Source organism: Hesperophylax consimilis, chromosome 2, assembly GCF_061612785.1.
Source record: "Hesperophylax consimilis isolate HC1 chromosome 2, BYU_Hcon_1.0, whole genome shotgun sequence".
Taxonomy (NCBI): domain Eukaryota; kingdom Metazoa; phylum Arthropoda; class Insecta; order Trichoptera; family Limnephilidae; genus Hesperophylax; species Hesperophylax consimilis.
The window spans coordinates 24939198-24951402 of NC_142837.1; the positions used below are offsets into that span (position 1 = coordinate 24939198).

General features: G+C 35.2%; 1 protein-coding gene across 12 annotated transcripts in view; it reads right to left on the bottom strand.

Moving 5' to 3' along the window:
- The window catches only part of Rbcn-3A (rabconnectin-3 alpha), a 140739-nt gene that overhangs the window by 65445 nt on the left and 63089 nt on the right, over nt 1-12205 (bottom strand). For 11 of the 12 annotated variants that reach the window (XM_089641798.1, XM_089641809.1, XM_089641814.1 and 8 more), the window contains exons 26-31: nt 10869-11060; nt 10377-10528; nt 8596-8659; nt 4014-4088; nt 2457-2582; nt 1559-1706 (exon numbers count right to left, since the gene is read on the bottom strand). In XM_089641798.1, the coding sequence (XP_089497924.1) occupies nt 1559-1706; nt 2457-2582; nt 4014-4088; nt 8596-8659; nt 10377-10528; nt 10869-11060 (757 nt within the window). The remainder of the gene's footprint in view (nt 1-1558; nt 1707-2456; nt 2583-4013; nt 4089-8595; nt 8660-10376; nt 10529-10868; nt 11061-12205) is intronic. The other variant, XM_089641812.1, reaches the window with a different exon arrangement.

Sequence of the window (12205 nt, forward strand, 5' to 3'; positions counted from 1 at the left end):
TATGGACAGTGAAGATAAAGATATTAATGTTAGTATTTATAATAGTTATTGCAGAACGGGCGAATGTAATGGACAACAATATCGAGTTACACAGGCGGTGACAGCCAAACATTGAATGACAATGATTTCTTTAACCGTTTTCAATTGTCAATAATGCCGTTTCGAATGCCATAATATGTTGTTGTAAACTCCATTATATTCATTTTCCCATTTTCTGCGTGAAGTTTTTTTTACTTTTTGGTTTTTATTTTGTCCAAGTTGCTTAGTTTCATGTTAACACACGGAGGAGAAACATCAATTGTCAAATTTGTGTTAATGTATTTTCGCGCTTTCGCAGCATTAGTAAAAGTCAAGCTAATGTTTTATTTTAAAATTTATTTACATGTGTTTGTTAAAAAATATCAAATGTCGGTTTCTGTATGCGGTACTCGAAACAAATTATCTGCATTAATAAGAAGTAAAATATTAACTCTTAGTATTAATTTAACATTGAAAGTTTTTACTTTGATGTCATTTTATTGTCCATGAAAGTGGGCGGGGCCACTTAAGATTATCAACAATAAAGATGTTTGGTAACAGGCAAATCGAGCTTTACTGAATAAATGCCTTTACTGATTAGAGCCTCAGATTGATCAATCTAAATGTTGGGAACAACGGCCGTTAATATTGATGGATAAATTAAATAGAGAACAAGGGATTCAAAAAATTTTGAGAGTGCTGATTGCATACATATGGGACGGTAGTTTTATTTATGTCTTCTAATGGCATACCAGGTTTGGATCGAATATCAAAAAATTTCAGCTAGGGCGAAATTCCAATGCCAGCAACGCATGAACGATTTGGTTTTTGGTTCAATTAGACCAGGGGTCTCCAAACTACGGCCCGCGGGCCGTATCCGGCCCGCCAGTGTCATCCATCCGGCCCGCGACATCTTATGACCAGTGTCATCAAGGCCCGCGACAGCTAATGTCTAAGACCTTGCCCGAAAACTTCGCGAATTTTTTCGTGCGAATATATACGCTCGTTGGCGAGGTACTTGGCACCAATACATTGCGTCCACAAGTATCGCGCGAAAAATACGGGCGCAAACCGTGTATACATCAAGAGGATTTTTTTGAAAAATCTTCATTTAATTGGCAATGATATCAAGGTCTGAGAAACGAGTATCAAAAAAATTATCTTCAAAGCTACGTTATCTAAAGCTATATTTTCATCCCTGAAAATTCTATTGTCTATCCCCCCCCTAGGACGAAAATATGGGTGTCTAGAAATTAAAACGGTTTTGGCCCTCCAAACTCACTGGAGTAGTCAATGTGGCCCTCCGGCTGAAAAGTTGGGAGACCCCTGAATTAGACATTTGAAGGTCAATGTCCAAAGCGGTAGCCAGCCAAATTTGGGTAGCTACAGCTCTTACCAGTATTTTAAGTACTGTTGAAGTACAATGTACATAGCAATACAAAAGATTTAAAATGAACACATTCAAATAATAATAATAAACAATTATATCGAAAGGTATATTGGCAATTCCATTTTTTCAAAATAAATATGTTATTCTGACCTTGTCTAGGGCCAAAGTGTGACAGTCCTTGTCTTTCAGGAACAGAAGGTCTCCGGTCTCCTCGTCTCGGACTATCCGGGTCTTCCTGCAGCAGTTCATCCAGGTCATCTTCTCCGGAGAGGTTGCCATCAAACAGCTCATTGTAGTCCTAGATTAAAAGAAAAGAAAAAAAAACAAGTTTTACTAAAAAAAAGTATTACTTCAGTGTTTTTAACATTGCCTTTGCCAACTGGGGTGACCGAAATCTCTCAAATTACTATCCTAAATTTATCAGCTTTTTTATTTCTCAATGTTGGATAATTACAATGAAGTCTACTGCTATCCAGCAGTTTGAAGACGGATTCTTAATAACTAATAATACTTATGTTTGTAAATTTAGGATCTGTCCATATTATATTATTATTTTAAATCATAGACATAAGATATTTGTAGTAAATAAAATATTTAAAAAAACCAAAACAGCAAAAAATTAAATAGTACATAGAAAATAAAAGAGAGAAAAAAAATCATTACAAAAAAACTTTTTCACATAACAATCATTCTGAAAAATAGTTTAATAATTTTTCAATTGAGTTTGGTAACATGTTGTAAATTTTAGGGACATAGTATTCTTAGGGATCTTTGTCCATATTTATTTAGATATGGAATAACAAGTCCGTTGTTTGCAGTTAGTTTTATTAACTTATTGTATTTCTGCAAAACCTGTAAACATAGCCTTGTATATATATATAAAATGCGTGGGGTATCTCAGTGACCCCTTATGGTAAAACAAGTTTTGTTTTGCATTTTGGCGTGTCAAATGTTAAAACACAGAAAAAAAACTACAATTCACTATTTTCAGATAAAATATGGGAGTAAAACAGCAGAAGAGTTAGAGAGGATAAATGCAGCAATTAACCTTAGCTTCTTGCTTAGTAGTCAGATGTCCCGGCCTTTCCTTATCAGCTACCAGCAGGGTCCACAAGGGTAAAGGGGGAACCGTATTAATTTCTGTATAATCCAGCTGAAGTTCTTCGGGTATTTGCTGTGTGAATAAACAGAATATTACATTTTCATTCATAAAATCATAGTCTTTCAGGAAAGTTCCACAAAAATAATATTCAAACACACCTAGTTGTTCACCCTTTTAAGACAAAGATAAATAATGCAATTAAGGGCCCAACAAGCAAAAAAACAGTGTAAAAGTTATAAGGTTTCCAAGGGACAGGTAGGACTACAAGTGTAAATTTTTTTTTATATTATGTGGGAAAAATTAGTGTCATTTTTTATTTGTCTTCAAGGAAATGAAAACAATAGAACTTCCTAAGTATGAAAACTTCTTATGAATGAACCTCATAAGTGAGTTTCGTTGTTTAAATGTAAAATATTTTGGATTGAATTTGACAAAATTTAAGCTGTTTGTTTTTGAGTAAATAATATGGACATTTTTTTTAAACTTGTGCTAGCTTCATGTATTGTGACTTTTCTAATGAAACTGAAAAATAGTGTAACATTTACGGTGTAGCATTCAATTTGTACAAACTAAGTGCATATTTAGCTGTGTAAACAAAATGCTCGAAAGCATTCAATAAATAATATAGCGGTGTTTTAACATACATTTTAGCATAGTATTTACTTTTAGCAATAGAATCTAATATTCTGACAAAACACATGGTTTGTAACATTCATTGCTTCAGAATATAAATATTCATAGTAAATAGTGCCAGCAAGCAAATAGCATTTAGTAGATTGCTCCATCATGCTATTAAAAAAGCTTCATTAATTGATTAGCATGATGTTATGTGAAAATCAGTTTCACAGAGGAAACATGACACAATAGTATTGACTTTGCAATGATACATGACATGATGATTGCTTGTTTTTCTATTTGGAAGCAATAGTGTTTTCTATTTGGAAGCAATACTGTTTTCTGTAATATGTAATGTTTCAGTAAAGAGATCTAGGAAGAAAGATAACGCCTTGTTCATTTGAGAAAATTCACTTAAAAAATGCCAAATATTGTTTGCACCAAATTTGTGGAACTATCGGTCTATTCTATTTTGTTGTCAGCATATAAGCATTTGCTATCATTTCCAAAATGAACAAGGTGAGAATTTTATATAGTTAAATAGGCAAGAACCAATATTTTATCTATTATTTTATGTGACACCTCACAAAAGCTTTCATGTTTGTACTGTGTACAGCAAGGGAACTATATCGCCACCTGATCGGCAGCAATGTGAGGTGGGTTGCAATTAATAGGCATAGAAGGAGGCCAAAAAAAATATTGTAATCTCAACAAAATTATTGGCTGATAAAAGGACTCAATACAATTCATCAATGTATTCCACAAACGATAGTGCTTCAATTGGAAGCAAGCCCATTGTTCATGATCAAAATTAGTTTAGGTATTCCAATTCACTAATAAAAAGAAAAGATTGGTTCGGTCAGATGAAATGAGTGAGAAGAGACTTACCTGTACATTGTCCAGCGGAGAAACTGCCCCCGCTACATAAGACACAGACAGCGTGCGAGATCTGGACCAACCGCGCTGTAAATCAAACATGCTCGTACTGCAGACAAACTCAGCCGTCGCCTCCTCCCTCATCGTCCTTTCGTTGTAAACAGTGACAAGCGTGGTTCAGCCAAGTCTCAACAGTGACAAATCTCACTCAAGTCTCAACAGTGACAAGACTCGATAGCGAGAAAACTCAATAGTGAGAATACTCGAAAATGATAAACTGACTCAGTAGCAAGAATCCAAATATGCAGTGAGAAGCCACAAAATGTGAACACTCAATAATTAGAAGCCTCAGCATGAGAACACTCAATAGTGAGAAGCCCCTACAAGGGAACACTAGATAAGTAGTAAGAAGCCTTAACACGATAATAGTGAGAATCCTCAAAATGAGAACACTCAATAGTGAGAAGCCTCAACACAAGAACACTCAATAGTGAGAAGCTTCAACATGAGAACACTCAGTTTGGAAAGGCTTGACAGTGAGAAGACTCCGTGGTGCGAAAATGCGACAGTGAGATGACACCCCAGTGAGAAGTCATATTAAAATCGTGATCATAATGTGACAGAAAGATTGTGATTTAATTGAAATTGATGGTGAGAGAGAAGAAACTCTAATGTAATGTAAAAAAGTTTAGAACATAACAGAAATCTCACACAATTCTTCAAATATACTTTGAATACTGAAAGCTAAGGAGTGTGAAAGAATGTAGAAATAAGAAGAGTGAAACTAAACTATAAATTCAGTTCGCAAGAAGCAATTTGTGGCTGCCATTAAAGATTACTAATTGACTTTAGAGATAAAATCAAGACAAGTAAAGAAACATAAAATAAAGTGCTTGAAATGAAGCAACTTGCGGATTAATAAACTTGTCATTGTCAATAATAAATAGGTATAATAATTGTCAATAATAAATAGGTATAATAATTTCATCACAATTTAGATAAATTTTTTTCATAACATTATTTTCAAGTTCATATTGCTAATAATTTTACATGCATTTATTTAATTAAAAAATTCAGTCAATCTGACAAATAAAATTTATTTATTTAAAATGAGGATATGTGAAAAACTGGTCTAGCACAAATGTGAATCCTCAAACGCTGTGCATTACTGAATAAAAACAAAATAAGTGATTTCAAAACTTCGCATTTGACAAGACTTCATTCATATGTTGGAAATATTATATGATGTATTCTCTCTCTATCAAACAAAATGCCAAAAATTCTTTCACTGATACAATTAACAAGTATTTTCTCATATTTAATGTTCATTTTCAGTTCACTACAGATTAAAAAATCGTCAATACATACAGCTTGGGTTTACTTACATATTTCTTTACATCTAAAATTTACTAGAAAATTCATTATACTATAGTACAGTAGAACCCCTTTAATTCGGACCCCGATAATTAAAAAAAACGCATAATCGAAATTTTTGCCAAAAAAATGTCCACAGAATATTTTTTTCATACAAAATGGTCGAAATTCGTTAATTTGTAATTCGAAATTTATTTTTTTCCGTACACGAAAATTTGTTTGTGTAATTGTAAAACTTCGATTTTTGCGAAAATAAATCATAAAATTTTGTAAATCTGAATCTAAAAGACAGCCATAACGGTAAAATGCCGAAAAGTGTATTTTTTCGTGGTTATACATCGCCCTAATTAGTATTATTATTTTGTAAATCGGAATCCATTTACACTGGAATGTCGTATTTTTTCCAATTTATTCCGAATATCCGAGTTTGAAGGGCCGAGAAAATTCGTTTTACACGGAAATATGCAGTAGTTTTATGAATTTACACCAAATATCTGAATTCAAAGGGTCGGCTGCGACGGAATTCGAACGCTAAATTTCAATTTACGCGGAAATACGACATATTTTTACGAATATACTTCAAATATCTGAATTTAAAAGGCCAGCCGCGACGAAAATCTGCTGAGAAAATTCGATTTACGCGGAAATATATCGTATTTTTACGAATTTATTATAAATATCTGAAATTAAAGGGTCGGCCGCGAAATTTCGATTTACGCATATATATCGCATTTTTACGAATTTATTTCAAATATCTGAATTTCAAAGATCCGGCGCGACGGAAATCGGCTCCGAAATTTCAATTTACGCGGAAAATATCGTATTTTTTACTAAATTTACTTCGAATATCTGAGTTAAAAGATCCGGCGCTTCGGAAATCGGTCCCAAAATTTCTATTCACGTGGAAATTTGACTTATTTTTACGAAATTTACTTCAAATATCTGAATTTAAAGGATCGCCCGCTACCGAAGTCGGCCCCGAAATTTCGGTTTATGCATAAATATGTTGTATTTTTCGAATATCCGAGTTTAAAGGGCCGGCCGCGACGTTAATCGGCCGCGAAAATTTGATTTACGCGGAAATGTGTGGTATTTTTATGAATTTGCTTAGAATAACTGAACTTGAAGGGCCAATCGCGACGAAAACGGCTGCAAAAATTCGATTTATTCAAAAATTCGATATAATTGGTATTAATACGAGTTTACTCCAAAGATACCACCCGAATTTGAAGGGGCGGCCGAAGAACTTGATTTTCGCTTTTTTTTTTTTTTTTTTGTTCATAAAATTTCGAATTACGTGGGAATTTGTTAATTCGAAATTTGATTTTTGATGTCAGCTGGATTTCGAATTAACGAGGTTCTACTGTAACAGAAACAGTTATTACATTGTGGTAACATTAATTATATTATGTATAGGCAGAGTTTGGTGATGTGAAAAGACAAGAATTGAAGTTTAAAAAATTGAGGTTATAATCACAGTTTAAGCTATTATTACGTTTATAACATCAGAGTTAGCTGACTCTAAGGTAGTTTAGACAATAGGCAGTATCTATCGTTAAGCCTCAAAACTAATTATAATATAACTAGACTTACAAACACAATGTTGATTCTAAAAAACATCACATAACACAACATATTATAATATATTATTATGTGGCAAAGTTACTGGGGAAGAATTCTATTAGATTGTCGCATGAAGAGAAAACACATAGTTGTCGATGTTTCAATTTCGGTAAGTGAGAACTCCATGACTTGCAATAGGAAATCCATGAAGGGCATTTCATGGGTTTGTTTTTTTTTTCACGACATGTTCAAGGTTTTTCTAAGCAGCCTTTCCATTGTCTATGGAATGAAAAGATAGGCATTTTCGGGAGATATTCTTCACAGACAACAAACAACCTTAGAGTTTTTTTGGGAGATATATCTCCCAACCTGAAGTTATGCTATCTCATTTTGTATTACGGGAAGAAGTATGATTTAAACAGTGTTAGAAAGAGAAAATATCGCGCTTTCAGTTTGCATTAAAAAATTACCATTAACGTTCGCGAAAATTTTTAAATCATTCTATGAAACAAATTCTAAATGGACAAATGTCTGTTAAGCACAAAAAAAACATTTAGCATTTGAAAACAAGGTTTGTAAAATTTTAAATAAATATTAATAAAAGAAAGGAGTTGTTCCTAAATATTTTTATGTTAAATGAAAAAAAAATGAGAAAAACGATTCCTAAACGAAAATTTGAAACAGAAAAATCAGAGAAAGATACAGTCACATCTAGGACACGAACCCAGGACCCTCGCCTTGCCGGGGCACGTCTCTACCAGTTCTCGAACCAGCTCTATTCGAAGTATGATACAGTTAAATACGACCGAAGGAGATAGGGTCCCATTAGCTCAGTTGGTAGAGTTGTGCCCCCGGAAGGCAAGGGTCCTCGGTTCGTGTCCTAGATGTGACTGTATCTTTTTCTGTTTCAAATTTTCATTTAGGAATAGCTAATATTGTCATCAATAATTAAATATTACAATTTGAGGTTTTACTCATTAAAATGAAGTGAGAGTAACTTTTATAAAACCTTTGTCTAATGAAATATGTTTTTTAGTTTCGGGTAAAGTAGTAATTACAGTTTAGACAATAAAAACCATCGGTAAGCGACTTTAAATCCTTTAACTAGGTGTACATTCAAAACTTTAATATTTTTAATTGCGTATGTCGATTTGTAATACTAAAATCTGAAAGAGTCATTCATCTGCTTTCAAGAACAGTGTTTTATTTCTAAATACATTCAAAAATAGCTAATTTATCTGGAAATAATGTAATGTGAAAATATTTTCCTAAGAGAAGTACATTGCAAAATGTCACAGGCATTAGGGGTTAGTGAAGTTCAAGGTTGTCATTGGGTATTCAGCCATATAGGTTGATGAGCCCAGACCATTAAATAACGTTTGCCAGGTTTGTTATCGGGTACATTTCCGGAAATATAGGATTTGAGATATATGTATGGTTTTGTAGAGAGACTTGTTCAACTATGAGCATTTTCTCCACGGACCAATCTATCAGAACCATTGCTCTCCTTGAGAAGTGTTAGAAAGATGGCGTTGACTCGATTAAAGGTACTATCAGACATTGAAACATTGACTCTAACAATAATCACAAGGTGCAGATATGTAATGAAGCCAGTCATTTCATGCCTAGAGCTAGGTGCGACGGCAAGGGAACTTACCTGGCGCGTGATGCTGTCATCGTCTCCGGCGGAACTTCGGGAATTAAGAGAACCCCCCAGACACCTGAAATCAAGTTTAATAAGAAAAACGAAAAAAAGGTCAGTTAGTTTTCAAAAGGAATCGGTTCTTAACCTCAAAATGAACTGCTTTTTCGCTGTCGTCTTAGAGAACTGGAATGGCAATTACTGAAAAGGGTGTTAATTTTATGTTTAAGAACAATTTCTTATCCTATGTACAAGTATTTTTGATACTTTGATAAGATAATTAGTGAAAATGAAATTCTTATTCTAAAAACATGTTAAAACTTTATGGGAAAAATAATGAGTGATTGAGTGATAAAAGTGTTAGACCCTATTCCCACTTCCGTTTAAAAATCGGAAGCCATAGTTGCCGTCGAGGTTATATGGAGCTGTTCACACTTATCCAACACTTTTTGTAGGATGCGCATCTGTTTAAAAATCGAGCCGGATTTCGTTCGTTCATAGATTCGTATGGGGGTGTTCACACAAGTCGCCTTCTCGTTCAGACATGCGCCCCACTACACCCCTAGTGTACGAACACAAAGAACGCGTGTTTCGGCTTTCAGATTAGCCGGCGAGTTAGCGGCCGACTGGCGCAGGGGCGCCGACAAGCTTGTTTGTATCTAAACGTGTGAGAACGCACATAGTGAAGGCAGGTTCAGATTTATGTCCGCGCGCTGGCCCGCCGAGAAGCTTCATCGGAATGAATTCTTAATTCCGGCTCGCCGGTGCGGCCGGTTAGTGAAGCTTGTTTTGGAAGCTAGTGTCAAAACCTCAATAAACAAGTCCTGTCAAAATGAGCGACTTACTAATTGCTGCTGTTTTTAACAAATCGCCGATCTGAGATAAAAGAAGTTTACATAGCAACAGAAATGTTGTCGAAAGTGCTGGAAAGAAATCAGTAAGGATATGAATGAAAACGGTACGAACTAAGAAAATTTTATAATTACCTCAAATGTCACGAGTGAAATAAGGTATATAAATCTTTCTTCGTCCGCCTTAAGCTCACTAAACAAGTGATGATATTCACCATGACTTTTTCTACTACTATTAATTGGATGAATACCAATTGTTTTATTTCTTAATTTCAAGAAAGAATTCTACAAAAGTAAAAAATCTTCTTCCGACAAGCTTGACATTTTGTTAAAACTGACAGCTGCTATCAGGCTAACGCGCAAATGGCGCGGATTTAACCGGCGTTCTATGTGTCCACAACTCGGCGCCTATCTTCTCCGGCGGACTCAGGCACTGAGTGCTGGTAATCTGAAAGCCAAAACACGCGTTCTTGGTGTTCGTACACCTACCCCTCAACCCGCTCGCTCTCCTGTCGCAAGGAAGCTGTTTTTTTATCATACCATTTTTAAACATAAGTGGGGAGTTGGGTCTAAACAGAGGAGAGCTTGAGCTTTTTCAGAGATATCAAGAAACATCTATTTCGGAAAATGGTTACCTGAACATAAAATTATACCCTACAAGCAGTGGATATCGACAGCTTCAAAGCGGTGAAGTGCACAAAATGCACTGTCTCATTCGCAGTGGAGAAAAACCATTCTCGTGTTCCGACTGCAACCACTCAGATTCAAAAAAGACGTGCTTGCAAAGACACATTCGGACTCACAGCGGAAAAATGCATTCTCATGTTCCGAATGCGGCTATTCGTGTACACAAAAGCAATATTTACGTATTTAGACCTATATATCATGGTTGGTATTGTTACTACATTGTGTTGACTGCTAACCTCACTAATAATAATGACTCACCTGACTAAATGGGCGAGGATGGCTTTGACCCATCTGATCTTCCCGCTGTTGAGAAGTTCCATCAGCTGCTTGGGGTGGTACTGTGGTAGCACCGGACAGGCCATACGGGAGGCCTCAAACAGGCCATAGTCTGGCATGTAGTCCAACAGGGGCTGAAAATACAACAATCATGATACACAATAACCACTTAAGCGATAGCTTCATTGAGCGAGATTTTTATGAATTAAGTTATTTTTTTTCTTTTTTCAAAAGAAGCAAACACATTGTGGCTTGAGATTTTAAATAAATGAAATGAAAATACTTGGTTTTAGGTCACTTTATTGATAAATGTTGCTGTCTACCGGTTTCAGTACCTACGTACCATCATCATCATCAAAATTATATAGCTTATAATTTTTAACTGTCCTGATGCATAAAAACTTGTTTAGTTGAAATAAAAATTGAGGTTCCATTTGCAGTTGGATGTGCGGTATCACATATTTTTTTTTTTACCTGTTGATCAGTAGAAGTGCTCTGATTAGGCTTGCGCCTCTTGGCTTCCCTATCCATCAGTTGGAGGTTCATGGAGGAGACGCGGGACAAATGCGGCATTGACGACACGTTGGCGAGGCGCCGGCGACTCTCACTAGTCGGGCGGAGGTCCTCGTCGCGGAGGTCGCGCGTGTCGGGCCCGTCGTCCGATTCCTGGAAATGCAAAAGATAATTAATCAAAATACCAGTGAAATATGCTGATTTCGAGTCATTCGCGAATGTGTGTGGATAATAAACGGCGCCATTGCTATTCTGGGGTTACGAGTGACAGGTCGGGTGTCTGTCATTTATAAAGTTAATATCATTGTGTAAAGCAATCAGTTACAAATATATATTATAATTTGAGTTGGACTAAATTACTTTCCCTGATATATCCACTATAGCGATTTTTGGCATATATGGCAAGTTTGCAAAAACGTTTAGAGCGATCGCTCGCTGTAATGTGCTAAATTTATAGAACCTAAAAATAAGAGATAAACGGAGAAATCTAGGTGGATTCGTTGGCTTTAAGCCGCGGTGAGCAGTTTCATATGTTTCTATATTCATATTTTGGGGAATGGTATTAATTAAAAGGATGGTAAATGTATATATATGACACCAATTGCTCGAGTGGATATCAAGGATATCACATAAAAAAAGACTAATAATCCTGGATTAGGAATAACCTGACAATATTTTAAAAACTCCTACTACATACTATCATTCTAAGCGGAAAATGTTGCGTGTGCAATAATGAAAGCTACAGAAGAACTGAACCCACGACACCCGGCTGGGTACCTAGCGCATTCGTCTACTCGGCCACTCACCAGTAGTCTAATAACAGTTAATTCAATAATAGATGGAACAATAATACTACACTCTCGTCAACAGCTCTCCTTCAGTGTTCTTAGTTATTATTGATATCCTTCTGATAAATCGTCAAAATTGTACATTGTAAGTTATCCTTATACAGTAGAACCCGGTTAATTCAAACCCCGATAATTCGAAAAAACGCGTAATTCGTAATTTTTGCCAAATAATATCCCCAGAGACAAAATTTCATACAAAATCCTTTTTTTATTTGAAATTCGTTAATTCGTAATCTGAAATTTATTTTTTGATTTACTAAAATTGGTTTGTGCAATTTGAAAAAATAAATAACAAAATTTCGTAAATCTGAATCTGAAAGACAGCCTTGTTGGTAAAATGCCAAAAAAAGTCATCCTAATTAGTAATATTATTTTGAAAATCTGAATCGATTTACATTGGAATGTCGTATTTTTTTGAATATCCTAGTTTGAAGGGCCGAGAACATTCGT